Source organism: Aspergillus luchuensis, chromosome 5 (assembly GCF_016861625.1).
Source record: "Aspergillus luchuensis IFO 4308 DNA, chromosome 5, nearly complete sequence".
NCBI classification, from domain to species: domain Eukaryota; kingdom Fungi; phylum Ascomycota; class Eurotiomycetes; order Eurotiales; family Aspergillaceae; genus Aspergillus; species Aspergillus luchuensis.
In genome coordinates, this window is record NC_054853.1 from 6,148,978 (window position 1) to 6,171,517 (window position 22,540).

At 51.9% G+C, this 22,540-nt stretch overlaps 10 protein-coding genes and 1 non-coding gene across 11 annotated transcripts; 5 read left to right on the top strand and 6 right to left on the bottom strand.

Moving 5' to 3' along the window:
* Nucleotides 1-943: 943 nt before the first annotated feature.
* AKAW2_52028S (glycoside hydrolase family 32 protein) lies at nt 944-2,884 on the top strand (the record flags this gene model as incomplete). The annotated part of the gene is made up of 2 exons (XM_041692022.1): nt 944-2,709; nt 2,764-2,884. The coding sequence occupies 2 exons, from the start codon at nt 944-946 to the stop codon at nt 2,882-2,884; spliced, it is 1,887 nt and encodes a 628-aa protein (XP_041545449.1).
* A 294-nt stretch (nt 2,885-3,178) lies between these two features.
* On the bottom strand, nt 3,179-3,982 carry AKAW2_52029A (uncharacterized protein; the record flags this gene model as incomplete). Its single annotated transcript, XM_041692024.1, has 1 exon — nt 3,179-3,982. The coding sequence occupies one exon, from the start codon at nt 3,980-3,982 to the stop codon at nt 3,179-3,181; it is 804 nt and encodes a 267-aa protein (XP_041545450.1).
* Nucleotides 3,983-4,063: 81 nt separating this feature from the next.
* AKAW2_52030A (uncharacterized protein) lies at nt 4,064-4,544 on the bottom strand (the record flags this gene model as incomplete). Its single annotated transcript, XM_041692025.1, has 3 exons — nt 4,064-4,089; nt 4,188-4,393; nt 4,474-4,544. The coding sequence occupies 3 exons, from the start codon at nt 4,542-4,544 to the stop codon at nt 4,064-4,066; spliced, it is 303 nt and encodes a 100-aa protein (XP_041545451.1).
* A 90-nt stretch (nt 4,545-4,634) lies between these two features.
* Nucleotides 4,635-4,707, top strand: AKAW2_t50029S. Its single transcript has one exon. It is a non-coding gene; the product is annotated as a tRNA-Thr (tRNA).
* A 962-nt stretch (nt 4,708-5,669) lies between these two features.
* PHO5_2 (histidine phosphatase family protein) lies at nt 5,670-7,274 on the bottom strand (the record flags this gene model as incomplete). Its single annotated transcript, XM_041692026.1, has 4 exons — nt 5,670-6,105; nt 6,165-6,269; nt 6,322-6,439; nt 6,494-7,274. The coding sequence occupies 4 exons, from the start codon at nt 7,272-7,274 to the stop codon at nt 5,670-5,672; spliced, it is 1,440 nt and encodes a 479-aa protein (XP_041545452.1).
* Nucleotides 7,275-8,974: 1,700 nt separating this feature from the next.
* Nucleotides 8,975-9,763, bottom strand: AKAW2_52032A (uncharacterized protein; the record flags this gene model as incomplete). The annotated part of the gene is made up of 3 exons (XM_041692027.1): nt 8,975-9,080; nt 9,135-9,546; nt 9,595-9,763. 3 exons carry the CDS (start codon nt 9,761-9,763, stop codon nt 8,975-8,977), a joined length of 687 nt encoding a protein of 228 aa, XP_041545453.1.
* A 1,770-nt stretch (nt 9,764-11,533) lies between these two features.
* AKAW2_52033S (uncharacterized protein) lies at nt 11,534-12,474 on the top strand (the record flags this gene model as incomplete). The annotated part of the gene is made up of 4 exons (XM_041692028.1): nt 11,534-11,676; nt 11,733-11,988; nt 12,053-12,318; nt 12,372-12,474. The coding sequence occupies 4 exons, from the start codon at nt 11,534-11,536 to the stop codon at nt 12,472-12,474; spliced, it is 768 nt and encodes a 255-aa protein (XP_041545454.1).
* Nucleotides 12,475-13,562: 1,088 nt separating this feature from the next.
* AKAW2_52034S (uncharacterized protein) lies at nt 13,563-16,227 on the top strand (the record flags this gene model as incomplete). The annotated part of the gene is made up of 5 exons (XM_041692029.1): nt 13,563-13,731; nt 13,804-14,455; nt 14,509-15,129; nt 15,186-15,570; nt 15,625-16,227. 5 exons carry the CDS (start codon nt 13,563-13,565, stop codon nt 16,225-16,227), a joined length of 2,430 nt encoding a protein of 809 aa, XP_041545455.1.
* A 677-nt stretch (nt 16,228-16,904) lies between these two features.
* AKAW2_52035S (MFS transporter) lies at nt 16,905-18,664 on the top strand (the record flags this gene model as incomplete). Its single annotated transcript, XM_041692030.1, has 6 exons — nt 16,905-16,919; nt 16,992-17,071; nt 17,131-17,193; nt 17,252-17,366; nt 17,427-17,744; nt 17,801-18,664. The coding sequence occupies 6 exons, from the start codon at nt 16,905-16,907 to the stop codon at nt 18,662-18,664; spliced, it is 1,455 nt and encodes a 484-aa protein (XP_041545456.1).
* Nucleotides 18,665-19,894: 1,230 nt separating this feature from the next.
* AKAW2_52036A (uncharacterized protein) lies at nt 19,895-20,299 on the bottom strand (the record flags this gene model as incomplete). The annotated part of the gene is made up of 1 exon (XM_041692031.1): nt 19,895-20,299. One exon carries the CDS (start codon nt 20,297-20,299, stop codon nt 19,895-19,897), a length of 405 nt encoding a protein of 134 aa, XP_041545457.1.
* Nucleotides 20,300-20,494: 195 nt separating this feature from the next.
* AKAW2_52037A (uncharacterized protein) lies at nt 20,495-21,241 on the bottom strand (the record flags this gene model as incomplete). Its single annotated transcript, XM_041692032.1, has 1 exon — nt 20,495-21,241. The coding sequence occupies one exon, from the start codon at nt 21,239-21,241 to the stop codon at nt 20,495-20,497; it is 747 nt and encodes a 248-aa protein (XP_041545458.1).
* Nucleotides 21,242-22,540: the final 1,299 nt, after the last annotated feature.

Below are 22,540 nucleotides of genomic sequence, written 5' to 3' on the forward strand. Positions count from 1 at the left end.
TTTCGTACGAAATGTGTCGATTTCTTTCTTTCTTGATATATCCGTTTTGATCATTGTTGCAGGAACTTGACAAGAGATACCGATCAGTATTGATTAATTTATGTAATGGTCGATAGTCGCATCTCACAGAGCATATTGATCCTTATTCTGTGACCTTCCTGACCCGATGTCACAACCTCGCAGTCTCCACCATATGCCGTGTCGGCAATCAGCTTCCCGACCCTCTTCCGGCCCAGACTGATTGATTGATAATGAGCTTTAAACAAGGAGTATCTTGGTGCCTGGGACTTATCTCCCTCCGATGACAAGAGATCTTTGAACCCTCATCATCGCTGCGAGTGTGACGGACCAGTGCGAACAAGCCAGACCAAGGCACACATTGCGCGATAAAGACTGTTCACACCGTTCGCCCAAAACACCCCTAAATCATACTTGAAGCAGCACCTCGTGTCCTATACGAGTCGTTAAACCTTTTCTTCTTATCATCTGCCCACTTTTCATCTCTTCTTCACTGCTGTTCCCACTAGATCTCCACCTCGTCATACCGACAAACCTCCGGCTCTCACTTTCTCTTTACGGTTAATCCAAAGCACTCCACGAGCTAACTTACCTACTCAGCAAGTAAGTTCAAACGGGTCAACAGAACCTCAGCGGGTCCCCATTCGAAGATCGGCAGCATCATAACCTCGTTGCGGGAACCCGGGGGAAATTTCGGGGAATCCACGCTGAATCTCCCCGCGCGAACCCTAAGCGGACTTCCTCCGCAATCCTCGATTTCCCCGAGGATACGGAATATTCATCCAGCATTCCAACCATTCTAGTTCTAGTTGTCGGAAATTCCCCGGCACCCCTGCATCAAACAAAAACATGCCATATAAAGTGTCACTTTTCCCCTCTGCCAAGGGAGGGGAAGTGAGTGTCCCCTCCTTTGCGATACCTCGACATGAAGCTTCAAACGGCTTCCGTACTGCTCGGCAGTGCTGCTGCTGCCTCTCCTTCAATGCAGACGCGGGCCTCCGTGGTCATCGACTACAATGTCGCTCCTCCAAACCTCTCCACCCTGCCCAATGGCTCCCTCTTCGAAACATGGCGGCCCCGCGCCCACGTCCTGCCCCCAAACGGCCAGATCGGTGATCCCTGCCTGCATTACACCGATCCCGCCACGGGCCTCTTCCACGTCGGCTTCCTTCACGATGGCAGCGGCATCTCCAGTGCCACCACCGATGACCTAGCCACCTACCAAGACCTCAACCAAGGCAACCAAGTCATTGTCCCTGGGGGCATCAACGACCCCGTCGCTGTCTTCGACGGCTCCGTCATCCCCAACGGCATCAACGGCCTCCCCACCCTCCTCTACACCTCCGTCTCCTACCTCCCCATCCACTGGTCGATCCCCTACACCCGCGGCAGTGAGACTCAATCCCTCGCCGTCTCCTCCGACGGCGGCAGCAACTTCACCAAGCTCGACCAGGGCCCCGTCATCCCTGGCCCTCCCTTCGCCTACAACGTCACCGCATTCCGGGACCCCTACGTCTTCCAAAACCCCACTCTTGACTCCCTCCTCCACAGCAAGAACAACACCTGGTACACCGTCATCTCCGGTGGTCTGCACGAAAAGGGCCCCGCTCAATTCCTCTACCGCCAGTACGACTCGGACTTTCAGTACTGGGAGTACCTCGGCCAATGGTGGCACGAACCCACCAACTCCACCTGGGGTAACGGCACCTGGGCCGGCCGCTGGGCCTTCAACTTTGAGACCGGCAACGTCTTCAGTCTCGACGAGTACGGATACAACCCCCACGGCCAGATCTTCACCACCATCGGCACTGAGGGCTCTGACCTGCCCGTCGTGCCCCAGCTCACCAGCATCCACGACATGCTCTGGGTGTCCGGTACAGTCTCTCGCAATGGCTCTGTCTCGTTCAACCCCAACATGGCGGGCTTCCTCGACTGGGGCTTCTCCTCTTACGCTGCTGCCGGAAAGGTTCTCCCCTCGACTTCTCTGCCTTCCACGAAGAGCGGCGCCCCGGATCGCTTCATCTCCTACGTCTGGCTGTCCGGTGACCTGTTCGAACAGGCCGAAGGGTTCCCCACGAACCAGCAGAATTGGACCGGTACGCTGCTGCTTCCGCGTGAGTTGCGCGTGCTGTATATCCCCAATGTGGTGGACAATGCTCTGGCCCGGGAGTCTGGTGCCTCGTGGCAGGTCGTGAGCAGCGATGGCAGTGCGGGCACCGTCGAGCTGCAGACGCTGGGTATCTCCATTGCCCGGGAGACCAAGGCCGCGTTGCTGTCGGGAACGTCGTTCACTGAGTCCGGCCGCACCCTGAACAGCAGTGGTGTTGTTCCGTTCAAGCGCTCGCCATCCGAGAAGTTCTTCGTTCTGTCCGCACAGCTGTCCTTCCCTGCTTCGGCTAGGGGATCGGGACTTAAGAGTGGGTTCCAGATCCTCTCATCGGAGCACGAGAGTACCACTGTGTACTACCAGTTCTCGAATGAGTCGATTATCGTGGATCGTAGCAACACTAGTGCTGCGGCGCGCACGACTGATGGTATCGATAGCAGTGCGGAAGCTGGCAAGTTGCGTCTGTTTGACGTGCTGAATGGCGGCGAGCAGGCCATTGAGACGCTAGATTTGACTCTCGTGGTGGATAACTCCGTGTTGGAGGTGTATGCCAATGGTCGGTTTGCGTTGAGTACCTGGGTTCGGTAAGTATCTTCCTCGTTGACAATTGAAGTGTGGTGATGCTAACGTGAGGATAGTTCCTGGTACGCCAACTCCACTAACATCAGCTTCTTCCATAATGGCGTGGGTGGTGTTGCGTTCTCCAAAGTGACTGTGTCCGAGGGCTTGTATGATGCTTGGCCGGATCGTCAGTATTGAGGGGATGTGATGTTATCTATAGATGGCTATCGAACCCAGTGATTATTCAGGGTCGATGCGCTGTGTTCAATAACGCAAACATGATTAATGAGGTGCTACAGCAGAGGAACACCCCCTCTATTGCAGCACCTACGATGAACGGCGATAGACCGCTGATCAACTCCTATTCTCTTCTTAACGACTGTTTTATTATAATAACCCAACAATAGAAAGAATTATGCAAAACTGCATTACCTTCAACATTAAACGCCATCGCTATGTAAATCGTCCCATTCATTTCCCTTTCCCGAAAGTCTACTGAACTGATACACGATGAAGACTCGTGCTGGACGTTCTCGGTGAAATATGTGTAGGTCGGAGAGGAGCGACTCCCAGCTCGTCGACCTGTGGAATAGGCTTCCTTTGCGATGGCCCGTTCCCTGTCTCTGAAGGTGCGACGTAGGATTGTGCGCGTGGTGCCTGTGGACCGGGGTACGCTATGATACTTCCCCTGGGTGGCTGATCCGATACTGGCGAGTATGTGCTTGGCAGTTGATATTGATTCGGTGGGGTCAACGTCGTAGCGGGCGGAGAATCGGAATCCAGGTTCAGCGAGACCTGTGCCCACGGAGGCGGTGCGAACTGACCACTCGGGGCTCTCGAGGTAGTGGTAGAGGAAGAGGAATTGCTTGCGGGAGGAGTGATGCTTGGTGGCATGGCAGGGCGCAGGGTGAAGGGGACACTTTTTCGGAAGACATTCGTGTTGGACTGAATGCGAAGCACCTCATCCAGCTCTTCGTCCGTCCAGTTGCGTCTGATGCGAACTTCGGGTGATGGTTCTGACGAGTAGATATGGCCGAGAATGGAGGTGCGGCACCATGTCTCTGCGTCTTCGGAGGTCGCGAAGCCAATTACCAGACCACTGCTGCTGTCGCGGAGATAGGTCATGGCGGGGGAGTGAGGGAGGTAGACAGCGGTGGGCTCCGCGGCGAAGATGCGACCCTCGCGGTTTGAGGCCTGGTATGCATTTGCTTGGGTTGTCGAGTTGAAGACGAGCTTCAGCTCCTGTTTCTGGAAGATGAAGTAGACATCGAACGCGGGGACATCGTGGTCGGACATTTCTCGTGCAGGGACAGAATTGTAGTGATGATATGTTGTAGTGCGTACTGTCAATGGAGAGAGAACGGTTGTTTTGATGGCTTAAAGGGGGTAGGATGATAGGTCATCTGTTCGGGGTTATTTATATCTCAGACAATTTGGATCTGACAGGGTTCGACACTACTAGTAGTCTACTACTACCGGGGCTGAAGCTGTGGCGGCTTACCGTGGCCCCCAATGGCTGCACGATCCGAATTCACTGCTCCGCCATCCCTCAGCCTCGTCAGGTCCAGTTGGGCACATCTCACGTCATCGATGCTGATTTCTTTGTGGGATTCTTTGTATGTTGCTGCTAGATTGGAGTGGCTGGGGGCCAGGAACGATGGGGAATTGATTTGAAGTGGTGACTGATGAGATGGTCTAGGAAGTACGCTGTGGGCCATGGTGAGTCCCAGCGGAAGAATTAGCAAATGGACTAATCCATTGGGTCGAGGAGGGGGTTGCAGATAAACATTTGTAACAGTTGGTCAGACTGGACAGGAGGTCGATGTGGATGTTGTCCTGTCAATCCGGGAACCTGCATAAGAAAGCGTCTTTTGTGACAGCCATCAATCTGCTGCATGATCGATTTGCTGAATATAAAGCAAACAGTCATCATAGTATACATCAACCAGCTTCTATGGCTCAGTTGGTAGAGCGCATGACTAGTAATCATGAGGTCCGCGGTTCGAATCCGCGTGGAAGCATTTTTTGTTTTTTCTTTTTATACCTTATCCCCATCCCTCTGCACATCACTTCTCAAAGAACATTATTAAACGAGTTCTTAAAGGCTAATGGTTTTGTTATGTACATCCTTGAATCCTTGGTAAAGTGGATGCGCTAGAACACAGGTAGCAGAAAGGTTACCTGTACCCTACCTACATACTCAATCAATCCGATGCTTTTCCACCAACTCCTGGGAAGCATATGACAGAGCGAGTATGCTGTAATCAGATAGGTATGCAAATATCATGGCTATCAGCTTCAGTACAGTAACCTCTTCGAGATGATCGTTTGCCTTTGTACATTAATTGAAATTGTGCTAATAACCAGATAAGTAGTAATACTGAACCACTCTTGTCTCGGTGCTGTGTCGGTGATATATAATTTCAACCCTGACTTTGCCGCAACATTCGGAAGGGCCATCAAGATTGAACTTTTAGTCACCACTCCAGTCTGCTAATCCCTTGTCAACAGACTTAATTAACCTTATTGCTCACTAGGACTAGCTACGAACCGAATCCCACTTTCGTCGAGGTCAAAGAGACCGATGCGACCGTTGAGAGTATGGCAAGTTCACGAAGCACGGTCCAAGTTGAACCCCGACCATACGAGACGGCATGCGGTGTACACAGAAAGTAACCAAGCAGTCAGCTAGTAGCTGCGTCTTAACCCAATAGTTTCACGTATACAGCATTGCATTTGAATAATTGATGATTCATTTACTGACCGCATTATACACGAATTGAAAATAAGTCTAACGCCTAAAAATACACCCCCAAAGCGCCTATGCACACAAAGAACAAAACGAGATTCCAACATGTATCATTGCTATTATCATTATTTACATTCACCGTATGACTGTACAAGACTATTAACAAGGTGATCGTCACCACCAAACTTGAATATCAATCATCACTAAAGTATCCCGGGACCTACCCCTCTGCATCTAGTCCATAGCATCACCCTCCTGGCAGGCAATAGGGCTAGAGCGGTAGTTCAGCTCCGTCGTGGTGTTGTAGTTCCACCAGAAGCTCAGATACTGCGGGTAGGACGCAGAGACATTGCAGGTGGTCGTGTAGTCTGGCAGATTCTTGTTCAGGATGGAGGTGTAGTTGGCCAGAGGGCAGGAGTAGCCCGGTCCGGAGGTGCAGTCGTTGAAGGGGAGTACAGCCTCGTTCAGCACCAGACGCACGTAGGTACCCTCGTCCGAGAGGGCGGTGGCCTGGCAGCTGAGACGCTCGATGGTCAGATGGCCACCCATGGGCACGATGTTGCCGATCGAGTAGGGGTTGCCGAAGGCGACCCGGTCAAGAGGAAGGTCCTCGTTGGGGATGAGGACGCCTAGGGCGGCGAGGATGGGGGTGATGTTGGTGTCGTGGGCACTACTATATGTTAGTGAAGAGTTTCTTTTTGTGAGACTCTGATTCTGCCGAGAACGTACAAGTTGAAGAACAAGGAGCCGGCTTCCTTGGGTCCCTGGTTCAGGAGGGTGAGACTGGCGTTGGCGTAGACGGCACCCACAGCAGCCATGTTCTTGTCACCGGGACTATCGATCGTTAGCTGATCCAAGACAATAATGGATCAAATGGTAAACTCACCCAGCGCAGTAGTAGTAGTTCAAATCCTCAACGTAACCGAAGCTGACCCATTCGTCCTGGGTAAAGGCGTTGATCCAGTTGGAGAAGGGACGAGCATTGAGCTCAAAGGAGGCCATAACTAGGATGCTGTCAGCTGGAGGTTTGAGCCAATGATTGTACCGTAATCACATACCCATCAGGTTGTAGACATCAGATGCGGTGAGGTTCATGCCGGGGTTCTGGGAGTTTAGGCGGGCAGCAGCGACCTTGAACTGGGGCAGCTGGTAAGTCAGGTTGTCGCAGGTGGTCTGGTCGTTGTCGGTGTCACAGGTGGGCGTGAGGCTGTCCGCGCCCATGACCTCGGACTCGGAGATGATGTTGAGGGCAGCGTTGGTGGAGTAGTTGTAGCCAAAGAAACCCTCACCGAACTTGCGGGCCGTCTCGATGACACGTCCGTAGCCACTAGAAAAGAAGGGCACGACCGTCTCACCGTTCCAGAGGTGGCCGTAGCGAGCCTTGTAATCGTTGCCATGGTTGTACGCGTCCAGCAAACCGGCGTAGGGGCCGCTGGTGGTCTCGGCGTTGTAGTAGCACTCATTAGGGACGTAGTAGGTCCAGTCGTTCAGGAAGGCCAGGTCGCCCTTGTATTCAGTAGTGTTGATGCTGTAGACCTTGGCCAGGGCCTCTTCGATGTCCTTGCCGGCTGAAGGGGACGGGTAGCGCTCTCCGTGACGCTTGACCATGATGACCTGATCGACCTCGCAGCTGGTCGGGGGATCGCGAGCGATACCGTAGGACACACGCTCGGAGTAGGGTCCGTTACCACCGTAGTGCTTGAGGATGCTGTAGCCATCGCGGAACTCCTGAGAGAACTGCTTCTCCTGGGTTGACTGAGGAATGGCAGCGCCGTAGGAGAAAGCGGATGCGCCCGTGGCCAGAGCACAGGCCAGGGTGAGGAGAGAGGTGCGAGGCATTGCGAAGGTACAATTGACAAAAGCTGGAGAAGGTGCTCTCGAGAGGATTGGAGATGACGAGCGGGGTACATATCGACCGAGAGGGGTTTGGAGGACCTTTTATACCCGGCGATCGGAGATTGCGGTCCAGCATGCATCTGTGAGCTGTTGGCCTCACGCAAGCCAGGAGACGGCTCAAGATGAGTGAGCTAGAAAGTAGCGAAAGCGAGGACGGAGGGATGTCTACCAGTGACAGACTCACAGAAGAGCCCACGTGCTCAGCATCCCAAAGCGAGAAGCCCTCCAGCTCGACGTAACAGGGCTGAATCCCACCTCTCAGCGGGACTCACGGGATTCGAATCATACTCTGGAGTCTAAAGGCGTGGTTTCGGCCAACTCTCCCATTGGCAGAAGGGACGGGTGGGACGGACACAGGCACAGACTGCCGTTGGTCAATGGCAGCAGCTTAATCGACTAGTGTAGTCAACTAGTAAGTAAGTAGTTATGCACCCGACAAGGGCTTATCTCCGGGGTCGCTGCCGGTGTCTTCCCACTTCTTCTAGTATCCCTCGTATCTCCGCTGCCTCGTGCTGACGACGGAATCACCAATGTAGAGTCATTCCAGAACACACGTGGATAAGCAGCAGTTTGGATGAGCCAGGCACTGATAGGAGATGATGCCCTGATTTTGAGAGGGTAAACAACGGCTCGGGGCTGCCCGCCTCGGCAACCCACGCCGAGCGCAAGCTTCCTTGGCCAAAGCTTAGACCTGCCAGCCAAGGTGCCACTCCGTCGGCCACGCGGTTCTGCCATGCTCTGTCACTCGCTTCTCATCGGTTGGAACGTCTGGAAGGAATGGAAGCCCATAGAGACGATCACACTCCGCGATCGGAATCGATGTAGTATCAGGCAACACTATTAGCTGCATGCGGCATTTTGTCGCTGTAGTATGCAGCGCCGGCTTTCCAGAACAGCTGGTGTTTCCTTTAGACCCACTGAGCCAGTCTGCGTCATGCCTGCGTGCACGTGCAAGTCACAGCATATATTTGCCAGGAAGATGAGATCCGGTTTCTCGCATAGCAAATTACATCCTGAGTCATGCCAGTCCGGGTGTAATAAGGGGTTGGAATCGCCTATGCATGCACCATGTGACGGATTCAATGCCTAGATCCTCAAAGACGCTTTTCTAGGTTGGAAGTGTACCCTGCAGCTATTGCTGCACCACCCCCCCTGAACCCCAACCTTAACCGTGGGACGCACTGTTGTTCCTATTTGCCGCAGAAGCAATACTACTATATGACAGCCCACCATAGCTCGAGCTAGGTAGCCAAGTTTCCGAAAGTGAGTACGCTGTAATAAAACAAAGGAAGAGGCAATCATCGCTTATATGACGTAGAAGCAAAATATTCGTGGCAGTCAAGGACATGCTTTGACATGGTTGACACATGGCTACACCGTGAACATTGTCGTCTCCCTGAGGCTATGTTTGTTGCAAGGCGTTCTAGTTTTATCTGACTGAACATCTAGGTAATCAAGGTAATCAGATTCTCGGACCAGAGACTTCAAATATGCAGCAAGTACCTCTGAAAGTCTTCCTGGTGTTCCATAATTGGCCCCAGGGCTTCAGCAATACGGCAACAAAGCTGATAATTCACTCAGACCGCGGAAGTGACTTATCCCAACTAGTCTGAGCTAATTATTTCACTGCAGTGAAGCCTAACTCAAGTCCTTCCTTCACCTGCGACTTGGCTTCCTCCCTTTCTCGCATCTTCGGCAAACGGCCTGTCAGTGTTGTGGTATGCGTACCAATGCCACATAATTATGGTACTGGCACATGGTTAGACATCTCTCTCATCGCATTCATTTCATCCAAGAACTTACCCCCAGAATAGGAACAGACACCCAACCCAGTAGAACACTAGCCCCGCTACTGTCCGGCCATCTTTTCGGTACGCCAGAGAGATCCAGTCCCAGGTGCTTCGGATGGTTTCTTGTTCATCTGCTGACACACCGTGTATCTGGACCCCCTGCGTTGCCACGATGATAGTAATCACTACGCATGCTGCCAGTTGGAACAGGCTCGCCGCAGCGGAACCGAGTTTCCATGCCCATTGAATGCAAAGGTTCTCTTTCCGCTCCGGCCAGAACCAGTCGCATATTATGAGGAGGCACAAAAAGACATTTAAAAAGGTGCAGGCGCACACCCCAAAAGCGAGGCTGCTAAGTAGGTTGCTGGCGTCTACCCGAGCATCGGGATACCCCGGTACATTTTGGTCCTGTAGTTTATCGTAGCCTATACAAGTGTCAGTATAGATGGATAAGGTGAGGAGAGGAAGCGTACGGTTCTGAGCAGAGATGATCAGGAACTGTCCAATGATGCTGATGAGGTGAGATAGGCTGACCACAGACTTGGTTCGCCTGAAATAACAGATCTTGTTGTATGTGCAGGAACTGCTGAGCCTGACCCACTGGACCTCACGCTGGGAGATGCTGCCTTCAAAGGGAGCCATGTTCGAATTTGGTTTTCCGACACTGGAGAAGCCTCTGCTAACTGCGCTGATGCGGAAGTGGGCCCAGGATCCAAGATATAGATAATGACTAGTAGTGAATGATCCATGATGTCGTAATGACTTTAAGTGAATGCTTCACGGTGTGAATAATCCGTGATGTCGACATGCAGAGTGCCTATGTGTGGGAAGCCCAATCCCCGGCCCTGGAGCCGGTGTCAAGCTCATTCGGCTGACACGAAGCTTTTGAGAAGGCGACCCAGTTCGATCTGCCGGTATTTCCTGGATCCGACTCATGTTTATATCTCCCGACAAACCATTGCAGTTGACGCGAAACCGATAATGCGACACGGAGCTTCCATCATGTGAGGGAGGGCGCCCTCTCAACAAGGAGCCCCAAATGTACGTCATGGATTCCCATGAATAGGACACGGTACTGAATGAGTTTGAGCCGGGATCTGATTTTGAGCACAGGCTCGACCAACGTGCGGATAGACAGACCCGTCACAAAGCTCCTCTTCCGCCAATGGCCTATTAGATCCAGCCAAACGCGCCAAGAATAGTAGTTCCCACGCATTGTCGATATTAGGCGTACTGAAGTCGCTGTCGGCCGCCATTCTGGCTAACGCTGCTGAGATAATCGTAGGGCCTGCTGAAAGTTGTATTTCTCAAGAGATTGGTTTCCCGTCCACACGAGGATGAAAGAGTGAATGGGGAGCCATTGAAGATGATTCGGACTGTGGGCTGCTCGGCAGGAGCTTTTGTAGGGCCGGTGGTACCTTCTGCAAGGATCTGTGTACCTTCTCCATGGCATCATCGTCGCGAGGGCGAGAGGAGCACGCGCTGTCGCCTATCGGGAGCCCGGCGGGTGATGCAGGCGGAGCAGGAAGAGATACGGTCGCATTTCTCCTACTGAAGTGTATCTTGGTCAGGATGCGAACGCATGCAATGCTCATTGGGTTAGGACAAGTGTCTTCTCACCTTGCGACCCGGCAGTGGTCATATTGAACTCCATCAACTCATCGATCGATTGGATCGGCAATGGTCGACGAGGTGAGGTATGTCAGAATGGCGAATAGAAGACGAAAGTCCAAATGACAGCCGGTCTCTTGCTTATATTCACGGGATGCTGATACCGACCTCCACAGCGCGGGACACTGGTTGGTATACACAGTACGCTCTGTGGTGGCATGTGGGGGAGGGACGATCGGTGCAACTCGCAGCGGGACCGGTGGTGGCAGTTGTTCCAGCCCCACGGAGTGAGTAGTAGATAGCTAATAATATTACAGAGTAGTGTAGTACCTATGCAGATACAAGCCGAGGAAAGGTTAGCAGTGTATGTAGGAGATAATCTAAAGGCTGACTTGTCTGAGGCAATAACTCCCAATACGCTCTTACCTCTTTTGGGTAAAACGAGGAAGTTGCCTCGCAATCGGGATGCCAGCGGAATAGGCCGAGACTGAGGTTAGCGCGGGACCCGCGCTAACCCGAATCTCGGTCGGGGCAATTCCCCATTGGGCAGTCCTCGGATCTCTAGAGGGCAACAGGAAGTACCATGCCCCAGCATCCTTGCCGACCAGAAACACCACGGTCCGTAACCGAGGACTAGGGAGATATGCCGTCAAAGACGATTCCGATCACTCAAAACTGCATTTGGATAAGGTAGTAAAAGGGGTATAAAGTCACCGGGAGAAGTCCATGGTCAAATAGTCAAGCATCCAAACCCTTCCGACCAAGTCCCTTGAACTTCCCCCCCAAACTACACACATCACAATGACCTCCTACCCTCCTAGAAAGTGCTGCTTCCAGGGCGTCAAGCATGACGGCGACGCGACTGGCGACTTCATCACCATTGATGACTTTGAAGTCTACAAGAAGGCTCCCGAGGGTGCCGCTCCCGAGAAAGCAATCATCCTGTCTGTCCCTCTCACTGCAATGGTTGCAACTGAATAGTCTCAACTGACCCAAATAGACTGACTGATATCCTGGGCCACCGGTTCAAGAATGCCCAGCTGATCGCTGACCAGTTCGCCGCCAATGGCTACTTTGTTCTCATCCCCGATCTCTTCTATGGTGATCCCATCCCCATTGGTGGCGCCGCGGGCCTGGACCTCCAAAAATGGCTGGTGGGCGAGTACCACGAGAAGAAGATCGCACATACTCCCCCCGTCATCGACCCCATCCTGGAAAAGTGCATAGCTGAACTGCGCACCAAGTACAACATCAAGGTAGGCCTATCTTTCCGCTGCCCAATGGCTGGCCGGACGAACGGTGGGACTGATTTCTTGACAGAAAATCGGTGCCATCGGCTACTGCTTTGGCGCCAAGTATGTTGTTCGGTTCCTGAAGCCCGACCAAGGCAAGGTGGATGTCGGTTTCCTGGCGCACCCTAGTCTGGTCGAAAAGGAGGAATTGGAGGCCATCAAGGGTCCTCTGGCCATTGCGGCGGCCGAGAAGGACCACGTCTTCCCCGCCGAGAAGCGACACGAATCGGAACAGATCTTGGAAACGCTGGCGTTGCCCTATGCCCAGACCCTCTATGGCGGTGTCGGTCATGGGTGAGTGATTGTGGAAACCCAATGAACTGCGCCTTAGACTAATCATGTCATAGATTCGCATTGCGGGGAGACCTCAGCGACCCCAAGGTGCTATTCGCCAAGGAGAATGCTTTCATCCAAGCCGTGCAGTGGTTTGATGAGCACTTGAAGGTGTGAGAGGGCAAGTGCACGACGCAGGGGAACCGGGGGGAGGGGAGGGGTTGGAGTAGTTAAATAGATAGATGGGAAAAATAGGCTAGTAATGGCTGATGACCACGCTATAAATATGATGATGATGGCTAGGATGTGCATGAATTTGTCTCCACTTGTCTGCCTCCTATTCCGGGATTCGTTTCCCCGACCGGGTTATGTAGCATGACCTTCACTGCTAGAATATTAAACCACGGTAGAGTCAATTATCCCTTGTCCCGAGCATCATTCGAGTATCCTTCGAGTAAGAAAAAAATGTGAGACTTGCCGTCAGGTAATGACCTGCGCCGTAGCATCATCGTATCCATCAAGCCGTAAGGGGGGAAGAAAGAAGGTTTGAAGTCGCAGAAGTATATATGTACCCTTCAAATTAGGGATCATGAAGTTAAAAGTAGAGCCAAACTGAGTAGTTAGCAAATGTGACTTGTGTGTGAGTATAGGAAAACCGTTAAACAGACACACAGACTACTATGTAATAGACAATAAGGTACGTAGTAAGTAGAGTGGAGAGAGAAATGATCCGCTGTGGGTACTTTTTTCCCCCTTCTTTCTTTTCTTCTTTTTTTGGCAGTGACAGACAGGTTTCGGGACCAGCCGACAGACAGCAGTGGAAGGCCGATAAGCAGTCGGGCGCAATAAGATCCTCCCGCCCCCCGGGTGCCTCAGGACAAGGAAAGGATTTGAGAGTGAGAGTGAGAGAATTACTAGGAGTAGGAGTAGTAATCTAGAATGCGCTCAATAATACGAAACCCACCACCACCACCACCACGTGATCCTCCAGACTGTTGTTTGATGGTGCGTCATTGGCGAGAACCTCGCGATCGGGCGGCATTCTGACTGGAACCTGGAACTTTCACCTCACTTGCTACTACTTACTCACTCACTCACTCATCTTCCCATCCACATTGTGACTCTTCCTTTCTCTTTCTCTAACCCCGACAACTCAACTTGCTATGGTCGCATGTTAATCTCTATTTCTATTCCATTCCATTTACATCCTCTCCTCCCAATGACTGCATCGCAGTCAGGTCTTTCCTCATCCCCCTCTCATCATCATGTTCCGCCATTTTCAGATGCCCCCTCCCCCGAATGGGAATGCCTCCCATTCCGATACCACTGGAAGACCCAAGGATCGTACTCGCCGGGCATGCGAGCGCTGTCGCCAGATGAAAATCAAGTGTGACGGCGTCTCTACCTGCAATCACTGTCGTACCTCCTTCAATGGTGCGAGGCCCTTTTATCTTGTGTCGCGATAAGACCACAGACGGTAGGCTGGGGACAAGCTAACGGGTACAGAATGTGTGTATCCGGAGCCACGGCGCAAGCGCAAAGCTTCCCCGCATTTCGATCGTCTGCAGGAGTTGGAGAAGAGGGTCAAGGCGATGGAGGAATCCTATCAGACCATTTCTGCCACCAAAGATTCATCTCAGTCCCCCAGCTCGGCGACGCAACACCATCCCCCGTCAACCGCCGGCGTCAATGATGTCGGCCACGACCCGACAGATGCCCAGCCTCAGGCCCAGTCAAGCCAAGGAGAAGCTCGCTTCGGATTTTCATCCGCCGACCGTGCTTTTATTGAGCGCCTCAAGGCGGAGCTGGGAGACTGGCCCGGCGCGGACTTCGACAGCCGGCTACGTATACGAGAGAAACCCGGGGTGAAATTGTTCCAGTCAGCCAACCCGGCACCGCGGGTCGTCTGCTTACCACCCCGTGAGCGAGCGGAGCACCTAATCAACATAGCGCTGGATGCAAGCGTCCTCTATCATGTCGTGCACCGACCCACGTTTGACTCGGCGTTCGAACTCCTCTACAGCCTGGATCGGAGCGACTATGGGGAAGGGGAAATGCGCCATATCCCGCTCGTTTATGCCCTCATGGCCTTGGGCTGCCTGTTTGAGAAGATCGGCGAGGGCTCTTCGGAAAGCGGGGACGACATGACCGCGGAGAGGTATGTCTTCATTCCACCGTGTCGTCTAACTAAATCCATGCTAACGCGAACAGAACGAAATATTTCTCCACATGCCGTGATCTAGTGGATCTGCACGACTGCAATGATATCGTTACCTTACAAGCAATCTTCTATATGAACCTATTCATCTTGAGCACGGAGAGGCTATCACCGTGCTATACATGCCTGTCACACGCATTCTCTCTCGCCGTTCGCATGAATCTCCAGCTGCCAAATACGAGGGACAATCTAATCGTCGCCGAGATCAAGAGGCGACTTTTTTGGTCTCTGCGACAATTACTGATGGTCGTAGCCTCGATGTGCGGCTATCCGCGGCCGATCAACAGCAACGAAGTCGACATCGAACAGCCGCTAGATCTGGACGATAACGACCTTAAGTCGACCAGGATATCGCAAGCCTTACAAGACCCGGCACTGATTCGGAGTATGTCTGGATCTGTCGCGCTGTTGAAGCTCCACAATATTCTGGATCGAATAGTTCGAGAGCTTTATCCGTCAGGAGGCGTCCGGCGCAAAACCAACAGCGGATCCATGAGCCACCGGGTGAGCAACGACATTGTCACGCAGCTCGAAGCGGAGCTGCAGAAGTGGTCCACATCGCTCCCACTGGGGTATAAACGGGGAACAAGTCGATACGCCCCCCACTTAGAGAAGTAAGGTCGCCATAAGTGCGGTCCCCACTAAGTCCCATCCAGCTAACAGGTCGCAGGGCGAAATACGAGCTATGGATGACATATGCACACGTCCAAATTCTTCTATATCGACCGTTCCTGCACTACTTCGTCGACAGCACCGAGGGGAACGGCCATGCCGAACACGGATTTCACAAGTACGCCTCGGCGTGTGTTGACGCCAGCCGCAATCTTATCCATTTGACCGAGGATATGCACCGGGACGGTCTCCTATATGGAGCTCACTGGAGGATTGCGTACATGGTCTGCACAGCAGGTCTATCATTGATATATGTGGTGGTGGGCTCTAAGAACCCGGACACGGCAAGAAATCTCAAGATGGATTTGAACACAGCAAAGAGAATGCTGATGTGCCTCACCCCTTACAGTTCTCATTCCCGTCGCCTGCATGTGGCATTAACGGTACGACCAGCGATGGTTCCATGTTGACGATTCTAGGCTAATGTAAGCGACTAGGTACTGACAGCTACGTTCACAAAATCGGATCACGGCTCGCAGTCGCAAAGTCCGAATGACACCGCCGAGGCAGTTGCGGATAAAGCCAGCGAGCCGTATACGGGACCGACGACAAGACAGGGTCATGCTGCATCACCTCAGGGGAAGCAGAAATATAACGGTCCTGGAGCGGGTGAAGTGGTTGCCCCCAGTTCAGGGTCATTCACGCGCGGCGTGGAGACGCATCCTTCCCAGTCTAGTTCGGTCGAAGCATACGGCATGATTCCTGTATCACAGCCTCCGTTATCTCATTTAGATTCCACCCCGGTACCGTCAGGGTATGTGGTTCCCCCACTCCAACCAGGTGCGCCATGCACGACTATGCCAACTCCGGCGCCCGAAAACACCACTCCCCAGACAGCTGAGCGAGTTATGGAGGCGCTGGCCGGGGCTGCTGCCACTTATGGACCGGAGCCAGGGCTCGGAGATCAGACGTACTACCTGGAAGCGCGACCCTTTAATTTGCAACGACCTACGGAAGGCGAGGATTACCTGTTCGGGAGAGAGTTTGGGGAATTTGACGGGATGACGGGGGATTTACTCAGCTTCGACTATCTATTTTAGACCGACTTTGTAATGTGATTGTGGTTTGGGGGTACTAGTGTCCAATGCCGGGCGCCTTAAGATCCGACCGATAATAGCTGAGCGTGGTGCCGCGTGCGCGTGGCAACTGATCATGAACCTTCATGTCTATTTTTTTGTCCCTCTTTTCATTTTACCTTCCCTTAGTGTTTGTCTATCTTCTATTCTCCTTCTCGTCCAATCCGAGACCTGACCACCCAACATCCGAGTGGCTGCTGGGTGAGATTCCGAACCACGGGCGGCAGCTCGACGGGTCGGTCTAACCCAAACATCGGGTCTCGCAGGCCGAGTGCCGACCAACCGGCGCTGCAAGTCCAGACGCGCTGATCTCAACCACTGCACAAGGCCGGATCCAACGTGGCGGTCAATTGCGTGCCGGAAAGATATGCTTAGTGCATTGCACGACTCCTTTTGGGATGTATCTGTCAGATTTTGAAGTCTGCGCGGCCCGAGCCTCCCTGAGGATGTATCGCGGCCCCCTTATATATCTCTCATAGAATGGTGCCCAGGCGCAACTAACCCACGAACAAGCGCTGAACACTATCCAAACTATGCGATTGTTTGCTCGATTATTAGTGCAAATTTTACCACTATAAAATCCGACTTTGCTTTTCCGAGAATAAGAACAACCAATCACTAGCAAGGATTCGTCCAGCGCCATGGCCGGCGGTAAGGTAGGCATTAAGTTCCGCTGTCATCAAGAATTATGTCCACTAGTGAGCCGTTGACTAACGTCAAGTTACTAGCGACCCGACGTGCATCCTGTGATAGACCTGGAGAAGGACATGGTAGGATGGGACGGCGAGGATGATCCAAAGAATCCGAGGTGAGAGATAACCGGTCACATCTGCCACCATGTAAGATCTAGCATCTGACACGAAATAGGAATTTTCCTGTGTCTCAGAAGTGGTTTTTGATGATACTGGTCAGTACCATCACATTCATCAGGTATGCTGAGACTTTTTTAAATAAACCGGTTGCTGTCTCTTACTCACGACCTCTGCAGTCCATTCGCGTCTTCTGTCTTCTCTCCAGGTGTGGTGTACGCGGAAGAGGAATTTGATGTCACATCGACTATTTTGGGAACTCTCTCGGTCACAGGTTATCTCATCGGTTATGTGGTATGTGTGGTTTCCTTTTTGTCAAGAACCTGACTTGTGCTTACCAAAATGGCCCTATAGACTGGTCCTCTCTTTTTCTCTCCGCTAAGTGAGATGTACGGCCGACGGATCGTCCTCAGTGCGGCCAACACGTTCTTTGTCGCCTTCCAGATTGGCTGCGCGCTAGCCCCCAATATCTCTGCACTAATCGTTTTTCGTTTCCTGACGGGCGTCGGTGGATCGGCTTGTTTGACCACAGGTGGTGGTGTGGTGGCCGATTTATTTGTGGCCGAACAGCGTGGGATTGCAATGGCAGTTTATACTACGGGCATCTTGATCGGACCTGTTCTGGGACCGCTTCTTGGAGGCTTCATCGCTCAGCGAGCGGGTTGGCACTGGGTATGTTATTTTCACCGGTGTGTCCATCCACATAACTGATCTTGATATCCTGCTAGGTGTTCTGGGTGCTGGTCATTGCGGGCGGCACGCTCTCTGCTCTGGTCATGATTTTCAACCGTGAGACCAACCACGTCGTAATCATACGCCGCAAGACCGAGCGCCTCCGTAAGGAGCTCAATCGTCCCGAACTATACAGCTGTTACGAACCCAATGGAGCGGACGCCAAAGGTTCTTATACAAGCACCCTCGGCAAGCGGCTGATCATGCCATTTTACCTCTTGGTCCGTTCGCCGATCGTCTTCCCAGTCGCCACCTATCTGGCCACACTCTACGGATGTCTCTACTTGCTCTTTACCACAGTGACCGATGTCTTCAAGAAGTCCTACGGCTGGAGCACGGAGATCAGTGGCCTCGCGTATCTCGGTCTCGGTGTCGGCTTTATCAGTGGCCAGATAGTCTTTGCCTTGGTCAGTGACCGTATCATCACACGGTTGAAGTTGCGCAACAACAACGTCTTTGAGCCGGAAATGCGTTTGTCCATCACCATGGTCTTTGCCTTCTTCATCCCCGTCTCATTCTTTTGGTACGGATGGTCTGCGCAGGAGCATACGCACTGGATTGTGCCGATCATTGGCCTGGCGCCTTTTGCGTTCGGCATGGTGGGTATTTACAATACATTGCAGACCTACGTGATCGACTGCTATCCTCGGTATGCTGCCTCCGGTACCGCCGCGATGGTGGTCACACGGTCGCTGATGGGTGCTCTGCTGCCGCTGGCGGGACCGCGCATGTACTCGACATTGGGCTACGGATGGGGTAACTCCCTGCTGGGATTCGTTACACTTGGCATGATCCCCGTGCCAATGCTGTTTTACAAGTATGGTGGCAGCGTCAGAAAGTCATCTCAGTTGGAACTGTGATGGGTTGTGGGGTTGTCACACGATTTATCAGAAAAGCATGGATAAAGTGAGAGTGAGGCTTGGGGGAACGATGCATTGAAGAGATCGGGTATAATTCTTTTGGTTCTGTTTCCTTCGTATATTATTACATGCACATAGACTTGAGCTCCCTGGGAGTCTCATGTGGCGTTTTGGCGATGGGAAGATGATGAGCCAGTATATGGCTGGTTCAGGATTGCATACAGGGAATGGGCTAGTCATCTTAATATGAATATTGATTATTATGATAGAAAAGCTGGACAGAAAACGAGGAAGCCGACTACTTGAATCCGAGGAGATAATCGTCGATCAGTGCCGATCCTCGGCAGCTATTTTGCGGAGAAATTAACATCTTCCCCACCTTGGCGAAGTGGTCAGCTCGAGCTTCGCTACGCCCCTCTATCAAATCCCCCTGTCTCCTACCTGCTAGATAATCCCAGACCTCGCCCACACTGCAAATGCTCAGGTCCAAAATCCCTCTGGATCTGACCACCAACCATGGCAGAATATCTCACCATGCCCATCCTCAATGAACTTATCCGACGAGTCGAGGAGGACCCAAGAAACGAGGACGCTATGAAAGCAATGACATCTGGTATTCTCACTTATGACTTTCCTATTGATCAGGGTTTATAGTCGCACCCACGTCAACGAGCAGCAAGTGCTCTTCAGGCTTTGAATTCATCATCCGCCAATTCCAGCCCAGTCCCTCAAAGGATCGTATGATCGTCGATCACGCCGTGGTTAGATCGGAAGTGGATGATTCACTTCAAAGTTGTATCAATCGACTTTGACATTCCATTCAGCACCGAATTTCAGGGGCCGAAAGTTGTTGGGCAATATTGGTCCAGAGTCAGTCGGTCTACTGCTACGAGTATCATGGACAGCTGCCTGTACATGAGCGTCTTGTGCCATGGGCACTATCCGGTCGATCTCAGGAGCAGCATGATTTTCATGTACGCAGAGATAGTGTTCAGATTAAACGGATGTTGAGGCATATGGCACTACATGATACGCCTGCGCGATGAGACAGTGAAGCGTGTATGAGTACAGTCGGACAGCCCCGAAGGGCATAATCATAAGTAATGGAATAAAATTGAGGGTATGAGGCGCTTCTAAAGCGCTGGAATTTTGAATTACCTTTCTCCAGTCAACTATTCTCTATTTGCACCATCTCAACTACGTTTTGATTACCCAGATAGCAAGGTACTCTCAGGGTTCATCATCAAAGTCATTATGGTCAGTGCCATGGTTTCCAGTGCCATCATAGTCATGGTCATCATACTCATAGTTACTATGGTCGTAGTTATGATCGTCGTAGCCATGATCGTCGTAGCTATGATCATCGTAGCTATGATCATCGTAGCTATAATCATCGTAGCCATCAGCATTATAGCCATCAGCGTCAGTGCCATCATCGTCCAAGTCACGATCGTCAAAGCCATAAGCTAAACCTGAAAAAGCACCGTTGAACCGGACTGTATAGTCGACGCTCGCAAGACAGTGTCTAGACTTATGCAGCTTACTAGAAACGGGTTGGTTCTGCTGTAGCCAAAACCTCTTGAGAGTACTTTCGTGTCGAACCTTGCATGCTCCACTTACCCAAAACTTGCACATGACGTCGGGGCCTATGGGATGTTCTGGCTCACCACTTCGACAGCGCGAGCAAACGTAGTGGGGACAACTATCACTTGGAAGATTAGCTTGGTCAAGGCAGCCAGTGTGTTGCCAGGAGTAGCAAACTGAGCACATCACCCCGGACTGTTCGAGTCCGCTGCGCTTGCCGCAACACGGTATTAGCAAACGGGAGCTTTATACGACAAGGCCAGTGAATTGGTGTACACTTGCGTAATACCATTTTTCGGCAATGAAAGACGCTTGTGCGAATGCTACCGCATCGCGTGGTTCCAGATGCTGCAGGATGAGTTGAACGATTTCCGCAGGCAGGTGAGGCTTCCATGTTTCCCGGTGCATTTTGCTTTGTCCCCAGCAGTTTGTTGTGAGGATCTGGCAGAGGGCACGGAAACCCGCAGGCCACCGGCCGCTGGACATATCCGAAATCAGCATACTTGGGCTGCTTGCACGGATAGTGTCGTCTGAGATCTCTGCAAAAACAACATGGCATGTCGAAATGATTATCAAGCGGGTGTGATGACTCTGGGATGCGGTTTTCTCAAGGTACTGCTCAGCCTTTTGAACGGCTGAGCGGATCATGGATTGATCCTCCAGGTTGTTGTGTAGAACAACAAGAAATCCATGGAACCAGTAGATGTCACCTTTGGGGCAGCTCCAGGGTACACCAGGATAATCAGTCACTGGGAGGTCAACGTCGGTGTCAAATGAAACCTCGAAATCCCAAGCTGCAAGACGTAAGATGGCGATACAAAAGTAATTCAACGCCGGCGAATCATAACGCATAGTTATCGGATCGCAAATGTGCCAGCGCCAGGCCCACATAAGATCGATAAACAATCGGGCTTGCAGTTCGTTCAGGAAAGTCGGGATATCCAAGCGGAGATGCAGTGGTTCCAGCGGCGGCTGCGCTAATCCATTATTCATAATTTCCTCAGGGGCATGCGTAGGTAGTTCTTTCGGCTCCTCACGGAGTCCCGCTGCAGACAAGTTAGAGGCCTCACGTACCGTGTGTAGGTCATACCAGTCAGTCACTGTCTGGGGATCATTGTCTGGGAAATCGAGGTAGGACACTACCAGTGTGCCAGCGTCCAAATTCACGGTGTAGACTATGCCGGCCAGTGCACCTACCGGAGCAGGAAATTGAGCTTCCTCCCATTCATCTAGCTTGTCAGGCTCCTCACACAGCTGCTTAATTATTTTCAGCGCCTCGGGGCGATCGGAACCATATTTATGATCAGGACCGTACACTTCATAGCAACGAAACCACCGACCTAATTGACCCAGATGTTAGCTCTGCAATTCACTTTCTTCTCTGCCACTTAAACATAGTATTCCTGATTGCCAGCTATGGTATACTGACCTCTACTATGTAGATTCCAGAGATATCTCATCTTGCTGCTGAGTAGATCCAACAGACGGCCGAATATAGTTTGGGATGAGCGGTATGAGTAGGCCAGGTGACCTTCAAAAATGTTTCGTAAGGGGAGGCAGAGGCGATCACAATTTTGGGTGGTGAGGCTGTGATTGACGGGCGTGAACTTTGAGAGGCATTGGAGGAGAATATAGGAAAATGGAAGCAGTAATATGGGCCAGCGAATGATGACTACACCTATATACCCTGGAAAAGCAGGGATATTATCCTGAGCAGCTAACGATAATCAAGGAGGAAGCCTAGTGATTGGCTGTAAAGGCTGAGATATCGGGCCCCTGCTACCAATATATTGGGCTTCTACTCATCTTGTAAGCCCCTTTGAAGGAAATTGCCGCTGGGATAGTTTGTTGCCCTCGGGATTCTGGTTTAAGACTCGTGGACAAAGGGGGATGCCGTTGAATAATTTTCTTTCATGGAAATTAGAACATGAATTGAGGACATAATCGTAATCATCTTGTAAGAGTAATGGACTTTGTTTCACCGGATCTTAATCTGCCGTGTATTTATGTGTCTCTCAAGTGGTGATTACACAAGTAGTAATTTTCTTGTATACGGATGTCTTCTTTTACTGACTTCCATGAACCTCCATGCTTGCAGCGGGAACTCCACCTGGGAAGCGCACCATCACAGTAGTGCGAATAAGTAAAAATTACTCTTCGCAGCGTTTCCATTCCCGCATCTCACTCCTCTTCAGGCTCGCGGGCATTGCCGGCCTCAGTTCATGCACCTTGGCTACCTGAAAGTTGTACTTTTCGTAGAGAGGAACACCGGGATCAGTGGCATCCAGTCTG